The sequence below is a fragment of the Peromyscus maniculatus genome, chromosome 3 (assembly GCF_049852395.1).
Source record: "Peromyscus maniculatus bairdii isolate BWxNUB_F1_BW_parent chromosome 3, HU_Pman_BW_mat_3.1, whole genome shotgun sequence".
Classification (NCBI taxonomy): Eukaryota; Metazoa; Chordata; class Mammalia; order Rodentia; family Cricetidae; genus Peromyscus; species Peromyscus maniculatus.
The window spans coordinates 51568545-51587689 of record NC_134854.1 but is presented as its reverse complement, the minus strand read 5'-3'; the positions used below and the strand labels follow the sequence as shown (position 1 = coordinate 51587689).

The 19145-nt window shown below is 49.7% G+C and overlaps 1 protein-coding gene across 8 annotated transcripts in view; it reads right to left on the bottom strand.

Annotated features, from left to right (window-relative positions):
- Nucleotides 1-8155: 8155 nt before the first annotated feature.
- The window catches only part of Dennd2a (DENN domain containing 2A), an 88706-nt gene continuing 77716 nt past the window's right edge, over nt 8156-19145 (bottom strand). For 7 of the 8 annotated variants that reach the window (XM_042273081.2, XM_006990404.3, XM_042273086.2 and 4 more), the window contains 6 exons: nt 15374-15551; nt 13426-13467; nt 11871-11988; nt 11339-11578; nt 10001-10087; nt 8156-9402 (listed from right to left, as the gene is read on the bottom strand). In XM_042273081.2, the coding sequence (XP_042129015.2) occupies nt 9371-9402; nt 10001-10087; nt 11339-11578; nt 11871-11988; nt 13426-13467; nt 15374-15551 (697 nt within the window). In that variant the 3' untranslated portion in view covers nt 8156-9370. The remainder of the gene's footprint in view (nt 9403-10000; nt 10088-11338; nt 11579-11870; nt 11989-13425; nt 13468-15373; nt 15552-19145) is intronic. The other variant, XM_076566485.1, reaches the window with a different exon arrangement.

Below are 19145 nucleotides of genomic sequence, written 5' to 3'. Positions count from 1 at the left end.
CAAACAAACCCACTTTCCCATTCCAGGATCAACAATGGTTCAGTGAATGGCTTAACCAAGCCTTCAAAATGAACTTTTCAATGTACCTTCGTCACAGATGAGCACCAAGAACACGAAATGAAGGTCTGAACTGTGAGACTTTACCAGGAACTCTCACGTCATAAAACTGAGCAGCTAAAGTACTGCTCATACACAAGAACAGTCAAAATCCAAAACCTCCTTCCTTTACCAGTGAATAAATATGCATTTGTAGGCAACTGATATCCAAGGTCAGTGAACGAGGGGAAACTCCCGGCAGCTAAGAATTCCCCTGATTTCCAATCCAGAGTATCAGCCATGAGTCTGCCTCCTAATGATGCTCCAGGGGTACCAGACCCATAAGTCTTTTTTTTTTTTTTAATTCTTTTTTTTTTTAAGCGCATGTGTGATGTTTGTGGGTGTCCATGGAATCTAGAGGTGTTGGATCTCCTGGGGCTGTAATTAAAGGCAGCTCAGCCACCTGTCATGGGTGCTAGAAAAGCAATGTATCTTTTAAGTATTGAACCATGTCCCCAATCCTGATCCATAAGTCTTAAGCTTTTTTTTTTTTTTTTTTGGTTTTTCAAGACAGGGTTTCTCTGTGTAGCTTTGTGCCTTTCCTGGAACTCGCTTTGTAGACCAGGCTGGCCTCAAATTTGCAGAGATCCACCTGGCTCTGCCTCCCGAGTACTGGGATTAAAGGCGTGCACCACCACAGCCCGGCAGTCTTAAGCTTCTTAAAAGAGACCAGGAAATAGTGATAAAGGGAAATCCATTTGTTTACAGTTTGGCTAAAAGATGCTGAAGAAAGATTCCTGGTTTCTCTCTGCTGTTTCTGTGACAGGCTAACAATTTTATACAGAAGATGAAATAAGTCATCTGTGGAGGTGTACACCTTTAGTCAGAACACTTAGGAGGCAGAGGCAGGAGGATCCAAATGGTCTACATCCTTTGTTCCTGGCCAACCAGGCCTGATGGAGAGATGCTTTGAAAAAAGAAACAAAAAGCTGAAACAAAAGCCGGGAAATATGTATGCATCACTTTAAGCTGTCAGAAGGGTGTGAAATCTCTTCCAGCGAGGCACATCTCTCCTCCACCTGAACCTAGAGACCCCTCTCCCTTTCCCGTCCCCCAGCATTGGATTCCTGGGCAAATTAACTGAGGGAGGTGGTCCATTGTTTCAATAGTCTGATAGCTAGAGGAAGGGCTCCTGCATGTCTCCAGAAGATCTCTCTTGCCAGGCTGTTATAGGCTCAGGGTCTCCATGTTGCCCAGCATAAGAAATAGATTGTTATGGTCCATTTTCTTTCTTATTTTAAATTTTTATTAATTTATTTATTTTTCTATTATCAGTTTGATACAGTATAAATTCTTATCCTAATAGTGAAATGTTTCATTGAGGCTTGCCCAGTAATTGAGTAAAACCAAAACTTATTATAAGCCACAGTTATCCTAGGGTCCCCCCCTGCTATATAGCCTCCCTGGTTCTGTGGGTTGCAGTCTGATTGTTCTTTGCTTTATATCTAGTATTCACTTCTGAGCAAGTACATACTGTGTTTGTCCTTCTGGGTTTGGGTTACCTCACTCAAGATGATATTTTCTAGTTCTATCCATTCGCCTGCAAATTTCATGCTATCATTGTTTTTCTCTGCTGAGTAGTATTCTATTGTGTATATGTGCCACATTTTCTTAATCCATTCTTCAGTTGACAGGCATCTAGGTTGTTTCCAGGTTCTGGCTATTACAAATAGTGCTGCTATGAACATAGTTGAACATGTATCTTTGTGGTATGATTGAGCATTCCTTGGGTATATGCTCAAGAGTGGGATGGCTGGGTCTTGAGGTAGATCTATTCCCAATTTTCTGAGAATCCGCCATACTGATTTCCACAGTGGTTGTACAAGTTTGCTTTCCCACCAACAGTGGAGGAGTGTTCCCTTTGCTCCGCATCCTCTCCAACATTGACTGTCATTAGTGCTTTTGATCATAGCCATTCTGACATGTGTAAGGTGGTATCTCAGAGTTGTTCTGATTTGCATTTCTCTGCTGATTAAGGATATTGAACATTTCTTTAAATGTCTTTCAGCCATTTGTGATTCTTCATTTGAGAATTCTCTGTTTCGCTCTTCAGCCCATTTTTTAATTGGATTGTTCAGTATTTTGAACTCAAGAAACTAGACATCAAAATACTGAACAACGGTCCATTTTCAATATGAAGCAGGCTTAGCGTGCATCGGAGTCACAGAGGTGCAGGAGATGCTAGCCCCTCCCTCCCTTAGCTGGGGGCTAGCATCTGCTTGTCCCAGAATTCTGAGAGCCAGTAGGTTACAGGTGGTCTTCTTTTTTTTTTTTTTTTTTTTTTTTGGTTTTTCGAGACAGGGTTTCTCTGCGTAGTTTTGCGCCTTTCCTGGAGCTCACTTGGTAGCCCAGGCTGGCCTCGAACTCACAGCGATTACAGGTGGTCTTCTAAGTGACTGAGCCCCGAATGGGACGGTAGTGTGGGGGGTGTTAATCCCAAAGACGGGAGGAGAAAGACCCGAATTATCACTGCCAAATTAATTAAAGCAAGCAATTAATTCAAGAAAGCCTTTTTATTTGTCCATATGGGCTGCCTCTCCCCAAGTGTGGGTTGGAGAGGTCAGTATTGGATCTGAGGAAGACAAGGTTTTTCTAGTTCAGGGGTAAGGGGTTTCCAAATGGGGGGTTTGGCAGGCAAAATAGGAGGGGTTGTAGGAGCAGGACAGACAAGGTAGTTCCTAATGACCTCCTGAAACAAAGACAAGACCGCAAGGTGGGCCTAACAGATAGTCAGAGCATGGTAGACACAGGTGGCCAGATAACTGTTGTGGAATATTCCTGTACACTGTGTGAAGGTGTGTCGTTGTGATTGGTTTAATATAGAGCTGACCGGTCAACAGCTAAGCAGGAAGAGGTTAGGGCGGGACTTCTGGGGACAGAGAGAGAACTCTGGGGAGAAGAAGGTGGGGTCACCAGCCAGACACAGAGGAAACAGCCTGAGCAGTACAGAGAAGTGAGGTAACGAGCCATATCACAGACTGTAGATTAAAATAAATGGGTTAATTTAAGTTCTAAGAGCTAGTGGGATAAGATAATTAAGCTAAAGGCGAGCTTTCCTACTTAATAAGAAGTCTCCATGTCATTATTTGGGAGCTGGCTGTACAGAGAATGATTTGTGACATAGAACCTTTTGAAACAAAGGTGGGGTTGCGAGATGGTTATGAACAACTTTTGAAACAAAGACATGATTGGCATTCCTGGAACAGGCAGGACAGAGCCGTGTGGAGTTATGGTTACAGGTGGGGCATAGTCCAGTCCTAGTTTAATCATAAACAGGAACGAACCCAGTTTGTCTAAGATGGAGGGAGGCAGGCTGCTTCTTCAGGGGCAATCTCAAGCCCCAAGTTGTTCATTGGATGAGGCTTTGTGTTCTAGGCCAATGAGATGAGGCGCTGGGGATGTGGAAGTCCCAGCCTGTAGAAGAGGACATGAATTTCTCCCCTTCTGAGGACTTAAGACAGTGTCCTCTGTCAAATCATTACTCCAGCCATGTTTGCCTCTTCTCTACACTGGCATTCCTTTCCGCAAAACTGTTTCCAGGAGGGCATGACACACAGTTTTATTTTTATTTATTTATTTATTTTTTGGTTTTTTGAGACAGGGTTTCTCTGTAGCTTTGGAGCCTGTCCTGGAACTCATTCTGTAGACCAGGCTGGCCTCGAACTCACAGAGATCCATCTGCCTCTGCCTCTCGAGTGCTGGGATTAAAGGCGTGCGCCACCACCGTCTGGCCATACACACCTTTAATCCCAGCACTTGTGAGGCAGAGGCAGGGCGAGTCTGTGACATTGAGACCAGCCTGACTGACAGCTCCAGGCTGGTTAGGGATACATAGAGAGGGCCTGTCTCAAAACCAAACCAAACAATAGCCCTCAGAAAATCAAACAGCAAACCCACCTCACTTTCTCTAGTCTCTTGAATCTGTTTCCCTATTTTCAACATGGCTGGGAAACTCACCAGCTTCTCTGAGAGTCCTGCGAACAGATGCTGAGACTGCAGAACTGCTAAGCCATCTGTGGTCCTGGTTGGACTTTCCCCAGAGGCTGCCAAGGCAGAGAGGTAGGGTAGAGAGAAGCCTCCATCCAGAGCTCTTGGCTCCACAGCTCCCAGGGAAACTTGAGGAACTGGGTGGGCAGAGGCCATCCTGGTTACACGGTGGCCAATCCCTACTGGTCTGCTGCTCTGTTAGCTCGTGTGTGAGCATGGTCCTGCTGCACCCCAGCCCCCTGCTTAAGCGCTAGGCTAGGTCTGTGTGAGTCTGCAGTGAATCTGTGTTCTCCTCCAAAAGAACCAGCTAGCCCAGACTCTGCCCAAGGGGTAAGCGAGTTAGCCCTGCTGGGAAGGGACCTCGGGCTGTGAGCCTTGGTTGTAGTACGCAAGGCTGTTCTCATAGACTTTGTGCTGGGGTCGATTAGGAAAAGGAGAGAAAGAGGAGAAAGAGGGGGCAGGTAAGGGACACAGGGAAACTGGCACCAGGCCACTTAATTGTAGCCAGAAGTTGGCAGCTGAACTCCACGTAGGGCCTGGGTGAGGCCAAGGTGTGGTCCCTGGAGAGCCATGGAAGAGAATTAATTGGCCTTGACAGGTGTGGGCAGTAATGGCCCTGTTCATCTGCCTTGTTTTGCCTTGTCCTGTTCTTGCCTCTGGTCAGGCCTGGAGTGACCCCACCCATCCACCAACGTCTACCTCGCTGGGAGCGCTGCAAAATGGATGTGCATTCTGTTTTTGGGGAAGGAAAACATTTGGGAATACACGAGAGGTTGTGATTGTACAGCATGGATGTACTGCATGGCCCTGAATTGTTTATTTTAAAAATGGCTAATTTGGGGGCTGGAGAGATGGCTCAGAGGTTAAGAGCACTGGCTGCTCTTCCAGAGGTCCTGAGTTCAATTCCAGCAACCACTTGGTGGCTCACAATCATCTATATTGAGCTCTGGTGCCCTCTTCTGGCGTGCAGGCAGACATGTTTTTATGATTTTCATTGAAATTAAATAAGGAAATAGGAGTAAGAATGCCAAGGCTGCAGGAGTGTGCAGGCTTATCATGTGCTGGCCTGGGGTTCAGGGAAACAAAGACGAGAGAGCAGGAGATTACACCCCACCCCTCAGCCTCTGCAACCCCTTTGCTCTAACCTCGCCCTTACCAAGCCCCTGGAATTCTTCATGTGGTCTCCTTTGTAGCACCTGCCATAAAGGGCTTGATCAGCATGCTGCAGGTACCTGGGTACCTGGGATGAAGAAAAAGCTTCTCCAGCACCAATGAGGCCTCTCCCTTTGAGAAGGAACGTCATTCATTTATTGGTTTTTATGATTGTATATATTCTCTTTTTTCAAGCATTTAAAAAATGTGTGTGTGTGTGTGTGTGTGTGTGTGTGTGTGTGTGTGTGTGTGTGTGTGTTTATTTATGCCCATGTGCTTGCATGCAGGCGCCCCAGAAGAGAGCATCAACCCCCCTGGAGCTAGAGTTATAGGCAAATGTGAGCTTCCTGATTGGCTAACAGGAGTTGAACTCTGGTCCTCTGCAAGAGCAGCAACCGCTCTTAACCACTGAGCCATCTTTACAGCATCTCTGTTTTGTGTCTTTTTCCCTGCTTAGTTTTAAATGTGTACCTGTGTGTGTATGCATGTGTAGTTGCCATTATTTGTTTGAATAGTGTGTGTGTGTGTGTGTGTGTGTGTGTGTGTGTGTGTGTGCATGCACATGTGTTCTATGGCCTGTTAGTGGAAGTCAAAGGGCAATTTGTAGGAGTCAGTTTTCTTTATCTACCATGTGGGCCTGAGGACTGAACTCAGGTCATTAGGCCTGGCACGGGCATCTTCCTCACTGAGCTATCTCACTAAGGCTCCATACTCACCTCCACCTTATTTTTTGGTTTAATTGTATTTTATTGCTTATTCACGTATATGTTTATGTGAACATGATATGAGTGTAAGTAACAGTAGAGGCCAGAAATGGGCATTGAATCCCCTAGAACTGGAATCATAGATGGTTGTGAGCCACCATGTGGGTGCTGGGAACTGAATCTAGGTCCTTTGGAAGAGCAGAGTCTTTACTGCTGAGCCATGGTTCCACAGCCCCCCATGTAATGGGTCTTTCTTTGGAACACCAGCCCCCGAATAATGACGGGGAGACTTCTTATTAAGTATGAAAGCAGGGCCTTAGCTTAGCCTTGTTGCCAACTAGCTCTTATTAACACTTCTATTAACCCGTTTGTATTCATCTTCATTTTTGTCCTGTGGCTTGTTACCCCTCAGTACCTGACAGCCGACTTCCTCCAATGTTGGCTGGTGAATCTCTCAAGTCAGATTCTTTCCCAGAGTTCCCATCTCTGTCCGGAAGTCCCACCTGTCCTCTCCTGCCTAGCTGTTGGCCATTCAGCTCTTTATTAAACCAATCAGAAGGTGCCTTAGGCAGGTGAGTTAAAACAGAGACACATTTTTACATAATGTACAAAAAGATTATACCAACACCCCATTTTTTGTTTGTTTTTTTGAGACAAGTTCTCTTATTGGTTTGGGACTCACCTATTAGGTTGGCTGGCCACTCGAGGCAGAGGAACCTGCCTGTCTCCACTTTCCCAGTGCTGGGATTACAAATACATAAGACCTGAATTTATTTTTATTTATTTATTTGTTTGTTTTTGGTTTTTCAAGACAGGGTTTCTCTGTGTAATTTTGGTGCCTGTCCTCGATCTTGCTCTGTAGACCAGGTTGGTCTCAAACTCACAGAGATCCACCTGCCTCTGCCTCCCGAGTGCTGGAATTACAGGCATGCGCCACCACCACCCAGCTTTTTTTTTTTTTTTTTGGTTAAAGATTTATTTATTTATTTATTATGTATACAGTGTTCTGCCTACATGTGTCCCTGAAGGCCAGAAGGCACCAGATCTCAATAAAGGTGGTTGTGAGCCGTCATGTGGTTGCTGGGAATTGAACTCAGGACCTCTGGAAGAGCAGTCAGTGCTCTTAACCTCTGAGTCATCTCTTCAGCCCGAATGTGTACCTTTTAATCAGAACTATAGGACAGTTTTGGGCGAGCCTCAGGAGGCAAGATATAAAGACTAGGGGGGCTCTGGCATCATCCCCCACATCATGCATTCCAGCAGTCCTGTTTCTCAACTAAGGGCACTGTCTATATAAATCTGCCCCATGGTCAGGGGGCACATGCCCGTGACCTTATGACCAGGAAGGTTCAGGCAGAAGGATTTTGGCAAATTCAAGGCCAGCAAGACAGTATCACTACCTGTTCCCATCAAAACCAACAAGCAGGAACACAGAACCGGCCCCAGACTGTGAGGTCATTGCAAAGCTACTGCTTTTTCCCCCCCTCCAACTCTTCCTGGTCTAATCTGCTGCTTTACACGCTATGGGTAATGTTAGTTGGTTTTTCTTTAAACTTACAAAAGTGTGAGGGAAGGTTATTTGGACAGAGGACAGAAAAGGGCATTCATGTTCCAGTAAATTAACCAGGCTCAGCTAATGGTTTTAGTTATTTGTGCACTTGATTGGACAATATTCTCATGACCAGCATGTGTACTTCCTATGAGTATATTTAATATATATGTAGTAGAGTAATACACACATTAATTAAATGTTTTACTTCACTTGTATGTTTGCACGTGTGCACAAGCACATGGCACGACACACCCGGAGGTCAGAGGACCCTGGGGGGAGCTGGTTCTCTTCTTCCACATGTGCGTCCTGGGGATCGAACTCAGGGGTCAGGCCGGGTGGTGCCAGGCGTTTCAACGGCCAGGCCATTTCGTTCTTATCTTATGGACATGCCAACTCACCAATCCTTTAAAGTATTCAAAAACAGCGTGTGATGTGTGCGTGTGCAGGGTGCGTGTGCCACAGCACACATGTGGAGGTCAAAGGGCAACTCTGGAGTCGGTCCTCTCCTTCCGCCCTTATGTGGCCTGTGGAGATCGACTTTGGGCTGCCAGGCTGAGGAGCGGTCACCTGAGGAGCCGCCTCGCTGGCCCGATTCTTTACACACGCAGAGTGTTTCCCCTTTTAATAAAAAGAACACTGAAAGAAGCCTCTTCATGCACGTGGTCTAGCACATTTCCCCAAATTTATTTTTGTTTTTGCTTAAGTCAAATACAAAAACCTTCATAAAATATTATACACTCACTAGGAATGTTGATAAAGATATTTATTTATTATTTCTTTATTCATTCACTTGGAGTTCTTAAGTAAAACAGTATAATAGAAAATAAGTTAGAAGAGAATGTATATTCCAAAATACTAAAAGTGATCACTCAGGGGCAATATAAAAATACACAGAATATTGCTGTCAGTAAAGTTAACTAAACTGAGGCGCCTGTGGGAGACCCCAAGCTCAGGTTCTCACTCAGGCTCCCCCCAACGCCAGCCACACACCCCGTTAATCCTGCCCCACTCCAGGCCAGGTGATCCAGAAGTAGTTACTCCCTGTGGCACCCACTGGGGGCCCAGCAGTACTGGGGGGGTAGCCCCAGGCCAGCCTGAGAACTGTCCTGTGCTGTACACAGGGCTCCTGCAGACTCCCACAGTCCCCCACAGGTCAGCTGACTGCGACCTCCTCCCGTTCCTCCCTCTCAATGAGGGAACAACCACAGAAGCCCCTCCCATCGGCTATGAGGAATAGGTTCACAGCAGTGGTCGAAATGTCATGGTTAGGCCACAGGAAATAGACATCTCAGGACCCCAAGAACGTTTTGTTAACAATTAACAAGATTCCCTCTTTTTATGTGTCCCTAAAAGCCACAGGCTGTTCGGGCAAGAACGGTTCTATGTGACTTCCTTTGAAGGAGCAAAAAACCCCCAGTCAAGAACAGTGACGTCCACAGTCTCTGCCACCAGGTGGCGTCATAGACCAGTCCGGAATAACCGGGATCGTGGGCAGCCACATCTCGGGTGACTTCTGTGGCGGCCACTCTTGCGATCTTCTCCCTCCTGGCTCGGCAGCTGTCAGCAGGCTGACCCAGAAAAGATGAGGTAGGGCAGGAGAGAGTTTTCTCAGCCCTGGCAAGACAGAAGGAAGACCCAAACACCTTTCTTCTTCTCCTTTAATGTCTAAGATATAAAGACTCCAGAACCAACCACAGTGAGAACAGCTGCATGGTGGCAGGTTCCTTCCAGGGCTATCCTGAGCTCTGCCACCTGCCGAGTTCACAGGCCCCATCCTGGGAGGAGCCGGGGCTGGGGACTGCCTTCAGCCCACAGCCTCTCAGAACTGTTAGAAATGGTGGTCCCAGCGGAGAGGTTTCCCCTCGAGCCAAGATGAGGGTTATTTCTTGTGGAGAAACTTCATTTTATTCCCTAAAAGAGAAGGTGAGAACGTCATATTGGGGAGGGAGGGAGGGAGGGAGGGAGGGCACAGGAATGCCGGTGTTGCAGCACACACGTGTGGGGTTAAGGGAGGATCTGGAGTCCGTTCCCTCCTCCCACCTTTACATGGGATCTGGGATTGGACTCAGGTCCTCGGCCTGTGGTGTCGTTAGCTGCTGAGCCTTCTTGCTGGTCACTGAACTCCTGATTTTCCTGCCGTCACCCCCAAATGCTGGGGGTGCAGGTATGCAGGACTGCCAAGCCTGGGCTCTCTTTTTCTCATGAGGACCTTCCTGCTGATTAAACTGGAGTCCTGAAGCTTCGCTTCTTACTTCCCTACCCAGGGGAGCTTGCAGGCCGGGTGGAGACCCCCCTGTCACTCCCTGTCTGGCCCCAGGCCCGCTTCTTCTACTGGGTTCCCAGAAGACTCAGACTGTGGCAAGGATGACAGTGAGGCCATCCGAGGGCCTAGGGACAGATTGAGAGAGGCAGTCAGTCTAGTGCCAGCTGCCCGTGTCACTGAGGGTTCCTGGCTGGGGGGGGGGGGGGACAGGAGATCTGAGGCTGCTGACAGGGATCCAGGCCTTACCCAGACCCTTGAGGAACTTATTGACTCCGCTGTGCTCTCCGCTGGGCAAGGTTTCCAGGTACTCCTGGGCTCGGACCTCAAACAGACCTGGTGATGAGAGACACCGGGACATTTTAGATCCGAGTCGCCTTTGTGCGTCTGCACAAACCTTCCTGGCTAGAACGGGAAAGGGAAGCCTTGCTTCTGAGATGCAGCTCTGCCTATAAACGTGCTTGCAAGCATGAGGTTTCTGAGGATTTTTACTGTCCTTATAATTGCCCGCCCCCCAATAGCTGTCTGTGGACAGCTGTGAAGCCCACTCACACATGAGACCCCATTTCACTCCTGCTATCTTGCTTTTCTGAGACAGGGTTTCTCTGGGTAGCCCTGGCTGTCCTGGAACACATTCTGTACACCAGGCTGGTCTTGAACTTAGAAGTCTACCTGTCTCTGCCTCCCTCCCAAGTGCCGGGACTAAAGACGAGTTTCACTGCCTCTGGCTCCTGCTACCTTTCTTACCAACAGTGACTTGTAACCCCGGCTGAAATGCATCTGACAGCTCTTCTGAAGAGGGACCTAGGATGAGGCCTGTCCTCTCACATCCTCTAATCCAATCTTTATCAGAGCCTCAAGTATGGCTGCCTGTCTCTCCCGCGGAAATGGCTACGGGAGCGCAGGGCTTCGAGCTGAGTTCCTATCACCAGAGAAATCCCAGGGGTGCGGCCAGCTGCTCTTTTGGAACCTTCTGGGCTCCGTGTAGCCATGCTGTAGAGGTAAGCGCCTTCCCTTCCCGGGTTTAGCTCCCATCAAACCCGTCTTTACCAGCATCCCTAGATTTTAGATGCCCAGAACGGCCAAGACAATGGACAAAATGGGCTGGGACGGTGTCTCCGTCATTTCGTGCTCCTGGCTCCCTTTCTCCCTAGAAGCATGATGGTGTCTATGCAGCCGGGGACAGAGAGAAGGAGGAGAGAAGAATTCAGAGGAGGAGGAGGGAGAAGAAAGGCTGGCGTGGACGGTAACTGAGGCAGGATGTCCAGATTCTGCAGGGCTGGCCCCAGGCCCCAGGCCCCAGGCCAGAGTCTCCTGAATCTTTACCCCTCCCTCTACTGTCTCCGGGCAGGAAGAAGGGCAGAGGGGAAGAGAGGGGGCTGCAGAGAAGCAGGAGGGACAGGGGAAGCCTGGGAGAGGCCGAGCGGGCCACGTTCACTGCTCAGGTGCGGCGTGATGGCAGCCCCTGTGGAGGCTGGAGTACTGTTATTGCCTGCATCCTTGTCTACCTCTTCCTGCAAGTTCTTCAGGCACCCAGAGCCCAGCGCCTCTGCCCTCACTGCCCCGGCAAGGTTCTGGTGTTCTAACCTTTGGCGTCCTGCCTGCGTAGTTCCCGCTCCTGGATGAAGCCACGGAAAGTCTGGGTCTCCATGAAGACCTCCAGGAAGCGCCGCAGGCTCTTGGAGGAGACAGCTTTTCTGAAGGCCTCCCGCTGCAGGCTCCTCTCCTCGCCCGAAGTCAGGAACAAGGAGTAGTGGCCCACGGTCTCCACGAAGAATCGGACAAAGGCTTCCGACACCACCTCATTCAAGGGGCTGGACTCAGGGCCTGAGCAAGGGGGGACAAGGGCCAGGGCCCAGGACAGCCAGTTACTGACTAAGCAACAGCTACTTTCCTCCACAGCTTCTTCCCACCCGGGACCAGCCAAGAGAAAAAGAGGGCACTTCAAGTTGGCCTGGCCCCCCTTTGGAGGTATTTGAGCACCTAGATGGAGCAAGTGGGGGAAATTCCTACAATTATTGTTGGAGTGAAATCCAAATGGAAGGTGGAACCCCACTTTTTCTCCCCATGCCCCTACTTTCTCACTCAACCAGACAGCTGTTCAAGTCCTGGCATTTACCATGCACGCAGTCCAGCGGGCCTCCATCCTGGTCACAGGCCAGGTCATTCCTCTGCTCCAGAATGTGTTCCAGGGCTACCTGAAGCTTCCGGGGCAGAATGGAATCCTCGTCCTCCATCTGTAAGGCAGGAGATGCAGGTGGGCACAGCTATGCCTGGCCAGTCATGTGCCAGGCCCATCTCTGGGCAGGCAGCTCGGCTGATAGTTTAAACTGTGTGTGTGTGTGTGTGTGTGAGAGAGAGAGAGAGAGAAAGAGAGAGAGAGAGAGAGAGAGAGAGAGAGAGAGAGAGAGAGAGAGAGAGAGAGAGAGAGAGAGAGAGAAGGCCTCACTATATAGCCCTGGCTAGCCTGGGACTCACTAGGTAGACCAGGCTGGCCTCAAACTCAAAGATCCTCCTGCCTCTGCCTCCCCTGTGCTGGGATTAAAGGCATGGGCTATCATTGCCCAGAGCTTTTTTTGTTTTGTTTTATTAGTGAGTGAGCATGTGCGCGTGCGCATGTGTATAGGGTTCTCTTGTTTCATCATGTGGGTCCTGAGATTTGAACTTAGGTCATTAGGCTCTGGCGAGAGCCTTTTATCCACTGAACCATCATACATAGCCTCTGCTCCTAGTTTAGTAGGAAGAGATATGCTTAGAGTCAGAAATTTGAGGTTCAAATCCCCATTCTAGCTCTTATAAGCTGTGAGAGCCTCAGAACCTTCATTTGTAAGATGGCCACCAGTCAGCATGGGCCTCATCTTAGAGATTAAATTTTTTTTTTTTTTTTTGAGACAGGGTTTCTCTGTGTAGCTTTGTGCCTTTCCTGGAACTCACTTGGTAGCCCAGGCTGGCCTCGAACTCACAGAGATCCACCTGGCTCTGCCTCCCAAGTGCTGGGATTAAAGGCGTGCGCCACCACCGCCTGGCAAGATTAAATTTTATACAGTTCTCTTGTGAAAGTGTTGGGGCTCTGTGGGTTCTTTTTTTTGTTTGTTTTTTTGTTTTTTGTTTTTCGAGGCAGGGTTTCTTCATGCAGTTTTGGTGCCTGTCCTGGATCTCGCTCGGTAGCCCAGGCTGGCCTCGAACTCACAGAGTTCCGCCTGGCTCTACCTCCCAAGTGCTGGGATTAAAGGCATGTGCCACCACCGCTGCCTGGCTAAGAGTGAGATTTATTTTTTCAGATGATGTGTGAGTGTATGTCCATGTCCATGTGTGGGTCTGTGCATGTGAATTTGGTGCCTGAGGAGGCCAGAGCTGCTGACTCCTGTGAAGATGCTGCTGGAGGTGAGCTGCCTGACGTGGGTGCTGGGAAACAAAGTCCAGTTCTTTACAAGTCCATCGCTCCAGACTAGTCATTGGTGGAGGCCCCTTGGTGCCTGTCCAGGTGGAGAGCAGTCTTGGCCAAAGGCCTTCCTCTTTGCTACCTCGTCCTCGGCTGGCCTTGGCCTGGGTGGTCCCAGTCCAGCTGGGCTAGCAAGCCCAGGCCTGCTAGAGAGCCTTTCCAGAGCTGGAGGTGAACCCTCTGGCAGAAGCGAAGGCATGGGAGAAGCAGGCTGAGCTGGCTTCCTACTCACCTGTCTGAGGAACCGGTCATTGATGAGATCGACCACAAGAACCTGCAGGACAGAGGAAAAGGGGTGGGTACTGTCATTAGGGCTTGGGGGGAAAAGTGGAGATGGAGTTTTCTTCCTTCTCAGTACTGAAGGCAGCTGGGGATGGAGAGAATTTGTGTGTGTGTGTGTGTGTGTGTGTATGTGTGTGTGTGTGTTCTGACATGGACTGAGGGGTGTCCTACACTGGTACTGAAGGCCAGGACACATGTGTCAACAGCTGGATTCTTAGCCCTGCTCTGACTGTGGCAGAGTCTCAGTCTCTCTCTCTCTCTCTCTCTCTCTCTCTCTCTCTCTCTCTCTCTCTCTCTCTCTCTCTCTCTCTCTCTCTCTCTCTCTCTCAGATTTCTTATGTATAGTGTTCTTTCTGCATGTATCCCTGCAGGCCAGAAGAGGGCACCAGATCCCATTACAGATGGTTGTGAGCCACCATGTGGTTGCTGGGAATTGAACTCAGGACCGCTGGAAGAGCAGCCAGTGCTCTTAACCTCTGAGCCATCTCTCCAGCCCATTTCTGTGTTTCTTTTTGTTTGTCTGTTTACGGGCTACTGCGGTGGTGGACAAAAGATGTGAGATGCCCCTACTTTCTGGAGTTCTACTTAACTCTGCCCACTCCGTGTTGGGGATTCACCCTTTTACCCCTGAGCTGTTCACTGAACCGTGCGGCCTGGGGGACACTGTCAGGCTACAGGCTCTGTGCCTTTGTTAGTCACAGTTTTGGGGAGGGAGCACCTCTCTCCTCAGTGTGGGTTGAGATGCAGGGCCACAGGGTGGTATGAGCGAGATGCCTTGTGTACAAAGCTTAAGGGCACGGTTATGTGCTGTCTCTGAGAGTGGACCCTCATGCAGACCCTAGCTTAGGTGGCCGACTGTGACAGAGGAAGAACAGAGGTTGGATGGCCTGCCTGGTCACAGCTGGAAACAGGCTCTGCCATGTTGAGAGACCCTCATAAACTCCTTGCCTTCATACATCGAAAGGACCAGCATCCCCAGTCCTGGGATAATGGAGGGCAGATGGACCAACATCCTCACCAAATTCAAAGCTGAGCAGAATTTGGTGGCTGCTGGAGTCCCCTATACATAGGGCAGGCCAGAAACTATTTAGAGGAGGGGACCAAATAACTGCAGAAGTACCACATAGCATTTCCTGCCCTGCACACTGATCTATAAAATCCTGGGTGGTATTACAACTATATTGTGGTTTTATTTTGCGTGTCCTGTTATGTAGCCCAGGCGGACTTCAAACTTGAGGTCCTCCTGCCTCGGCTGGTAAGTGCTGGGGCACATGGCTGTGACCACCACACCCAGCTTTGTGGATATATTTTCCCTTTAATTCTAGCCTTCATTAGTCATTATTATGTTTCTTGCACTGGAGGTTGGACCCAGGGGCTCCCGCATGGTAGACGGCTACTCTACGACAGTCACTTCCCTGTGGCCTCCGATCCTTCCCTTTCCCTTCCTTCCTTTATTGTTGCCTGCGTGCGTGCGTGCGTGCGTGCGTGCGTGCGTGTGTCACAGCATACACGTGGAAGTCAGAGCCCACCTTTCAGGAGTCAGTGTTCTCTTTCCGACACGTACCTCCGAGGGGACTGAACTCAGTTATCAGGCTGGGTACTGAACCATCTTGCCAGCCACACCCCGTGTCTTTTCAATGACATAACTAAGTCTCTGCCTTCTCTGTCATCAGTCCAAGCACACATTCCAGTTACTGCTTCCTCTGATCAGTGTGGGGAGACAGGAGGATGGGGCAGACGGCTATGTCTGATGTCAGGGCTTCTACAGGCCACTTCACTTAGAAGGGAAAATGGCGCTTACAGTCACCAAGGGGTTGATGGATGGGAGACTCTGGGAAAGACCTGTCACAGAGAAAGCCCTGGCATCTTCCCACGTCTGCCCAGGACCCGGGGCTCACCTCTTCCAGTGGCAGCTCCCTGAGCAGGGCCAGCGAGCTGGAGAGCAGCCCGATGAGGAAGGGTGTGGGTGAGCACACTATGTCAATCATGGCCGGTGGTAACACTGGGATGTAGGTGTGCTGCCAGCTGAAGGGGTAGATGAGGGCCACCATCGCGTGGCAGCACGTGGACAGTGTGCTGCAGGGGGACACAGAGAGAAAAGGCCGGTTCAGTGTGGCTAATGGCGGGGCTTCCTCAGCGGGGGCCAGAGAGAAGGGCTGGGATCCATCCAGTTCTCAAATGGCCACAGACAAACACACCTATAAGTGTTCAGCTTCCCTAACCATCAGAGGCAGCGGAACTACACTAAGATTCCCTCTTACCCCCGTCAGAACGGCAGTCATCAGCAAACAATGGCAAAGCACCTGCCCACAAGATGAGCTTGTTCCAGAACCCATGGAGAGGGGAGCCAACAGGTCCCGAGAGCTTTCCTCTGATGACCATATGTGCAATGCACATGTATGTTAATACACACATAAAACAATAAACAAAAAATTGTTAAAAAAAAAAAAAAAAAGCCCAAAGCACAGCCAGGTGTAGTGGCACACAGCTTTAATCTCAGCACTCAGGATAAGAGTGGCTCTCTGTGGGTTCGAGGCCAGCCTTGGTCTTCAGGGTGAGTTCCAGGACAGCCAGGGACACATGGAGATACATACCCTGTCTCAAAAAAAACAAAACAAAACAAACAAAACCCCAAATAACAAATGCTGTAAGAATCTGGACAAAGGGAACTGTTTTTCCACTGTTGGCAGAAAAGTCACCTGCTATACAAGTCAGCATGAGGTTTCTCAAAAGGCTAACAATACCGCCACCACATGACCAGCTAGTCCATTCCCACGCACGGACCCAAAGGACTCCAAAGCAACATTTCACAGAGACCTTTGCACTTGGATGTCCACGGAGCACTGTTCACAAGAGCTAGCTGTAGAGTTAATCTCTGTCCAAAACAGAGGAACAGACAAGGAGACCGTGGTATATACACAATGGAGGCCTACAAAGCTTTTTATTTTTTGGATTTAAAATTTTATTTCTGGAGGCAGATCCCCTGGAACTGGAGTTATGGACACTTGTAAGCCACCATAGGGTGCTGGGAACTGAACTTGGGTCCCCTGTAAGAGCAAAAAGTACTCTTAATTACTGAAATTAAGACTCTCTGGTCCCTTTAATTTTTTTTTCTTCAGCCATATAGAACAAAGTTGTATTTTTTTTAGGAAAATGGATGCAACTGGAGGTAATCATATTAAAGAAGTGAGCCAATAACAGAAAGACAAATATGTTTTGCTTGTGGTTTCTAGATTTTATGTAGACACATAAAAATCATGCATGCATGTATGTATGTATGACATGAAAGTAGAAAAAAAGCCGGGCGGTGGTGGCGCACGCCTTTAATCTCAGCACTCGGGAGGCAGAGGCAGGCGGATCTCTGAGAGTTCAGGGCCAGCCTGGGCTACCAAGTGAGTTCCAGAAAAGGCGCAAAGCTACACAGAGAAACACTGTCTCGAAAAACAAAAAAACAAAACAAAACAAAAAAAGAGTGCAGGGACTAGAGGTATGCACCCCCCCCCCCATACCCAGCTGTTTAAGCGCTTCTGTCTCCAGGGAAGTTTTAGAGTCCCATGATTTAGATCTGGAAACAATCCTGGCGACAGCATCCATATTCACTTTTAGGAACAGGGTCTTGCTAGGATACGCAGCTGAGTCTGACCGTAAACCGGAGCCCCTCCTGGGTCACCTTCCAGAGTTCTAGGATGACACACCTGGTATGGGGTTTACCTGCTTTGGAATTTTGTAGCTAAAGACACTGAGCCCTGCAGAAGTTTCAACTCCAGGGCAGCCATGGATCAGGAGTCCAGGAAGGCAAGCGAGTGGGGGGTCAAGGAGCGGGACCTAGGGGTACTAGGCGGGCGGGCGGGGAGAGGAAAGAGACTCAGAGAGACAGGCCCAGGGGAGGGTGACCTGTGTGCTTTCCCTGTCATTGCCACAGGAGAAGAAAGGTACTTGTCCTTCTCCCCAATTCAGAAAAAAGACCAACTGTCCTTTCCTGAACTCATCCTCAGAAGAGCATGCTCTCTCCCTGCTGCTCCAGCCCTTGTGATGCCTGTAAAGCCTGCTGGGCCAGCAGGGACTTCTGGGAGGCGCGGACTTGAGCTGCACTGACTGCAAACCAAGGCGGGGAGGGGAGGACCGAGGTTAGGGAAAATCACCATCCACACCGACCGATGCACAGGGCAGACGAAGAGGGTTACAGAAAGAAGGCTGAAATCCACTCTGAATTAGAATGGTCTGAGCTAAAGGACAACTGTATCCAATTTCTTTCTTCCTCGTAGTGCCGGGGCCTGAACCCAGGGCCTCATGCGTGCTACATCCCAGCCCTGTATCCAGTTCTGACGAGGATGCAATGGGGTGACTTGCTGGCCACATAGGTAAGGACTGCCACTCACCACCATTTCTTGAAAGGAGCGTTCAGGATTTTCTCTGCTTGATGGTGAGAGCTGAAGGGACAGCGGCCCCTGGAGCACGTGGCTCTGGCAGGTCTGGCTCTTCTCCCCCATTCCCTCTGCCTGGCTAAGATCCTTAGACTACATTCCGGAAGCTAGCCTCCAAGGTCGTTCCCCTCCCCTTCTCCCTCCATCTCCTCCTGTCTTTGTCTCTTAGTCCCTGCCCTCTGTCCCTCTGGGGCAAATAAATCTCCTTTGTGCTGAGAACTTGGTCTCGGGGTCCTGAGCAGCTACTTTTCCTACAAGAGCCTTCATCACGGCTGAGGACCAAACATTCCCATACCTGGTTATCAGTCACACCTAGTTAGCGGGACAGGTGGGAGGGAGCACGGGGCACCCAGACAGGACTGACAGACAGACAGACAGACAGGAAGCTGTCAGATACCTCACGCCTCCTGCTCTAGCCCAGTCACTACTTTAAAAAATTCTGCTCTGGGCAACATGGGAAGGAACGTTGGATTCTGTAAATACAGCGGGAGTGGCCGCTCCTTCTCTAAGTGGCAGAGAAGACATGAAGAATGTGTTTCCTAATTACTGCAGTAAGTGCTGATGGAATTTTGTGTGCATGGGCGGGGCAGAGAGTGGGTGCTGCAAGGAAAAGGGGGGACCCTTGGAGTGAGCCCGGGGCAGAGTCTGAGCGGGCGCCTCACTGAGCACTGGCTGTTGCCGAAGAGGCCGCATTTGCGAAGGATGGCCAAGGAGAACCCTCTCACAGCTGGCTCCCATTACTGTGGGGCTGGCGGAACTGCCAAGCTCCAACAGCTGTGCCCGACTGTGCATGGTGGGGGAGGGAAGAGAATTCCCCCCTCCCCGGGGGGGGGGGGGGTAGCTGGGTCAGAGGGCTCAGTGATGGGCGCAGGTGAGAGGGGCCGGGTCTCGGATGTTTAGTATCGGGAGGGAGGCGGTTCTTCAGGGCTGAAGCATTGTTTTGGAACATCAGGATGTGTCTGTGAGTATTAACATCTGGAGAAGATGTTTTAGTTCTGGGTGCAGCTCTCCCGCTGCACAGCACTTCCAAGAACCGGATTGAAGGGCAGAACTCGGGCTGTCCTGCACATGGTGAAACTTCCCAGAGAGCGGGACTGACGTGTTTCCTGACTGCGCTCAAGTAACATGTCTCTGAATTTAAAAGGCACACAGGCTGGCCATCGAGAGGGGTGGCTCTGTTTCCTGTGTGACTTCAGGAAGAGCCCTTCACTACGCCAGGCCTCACTCTTGTCCCCCAGGAAAGACA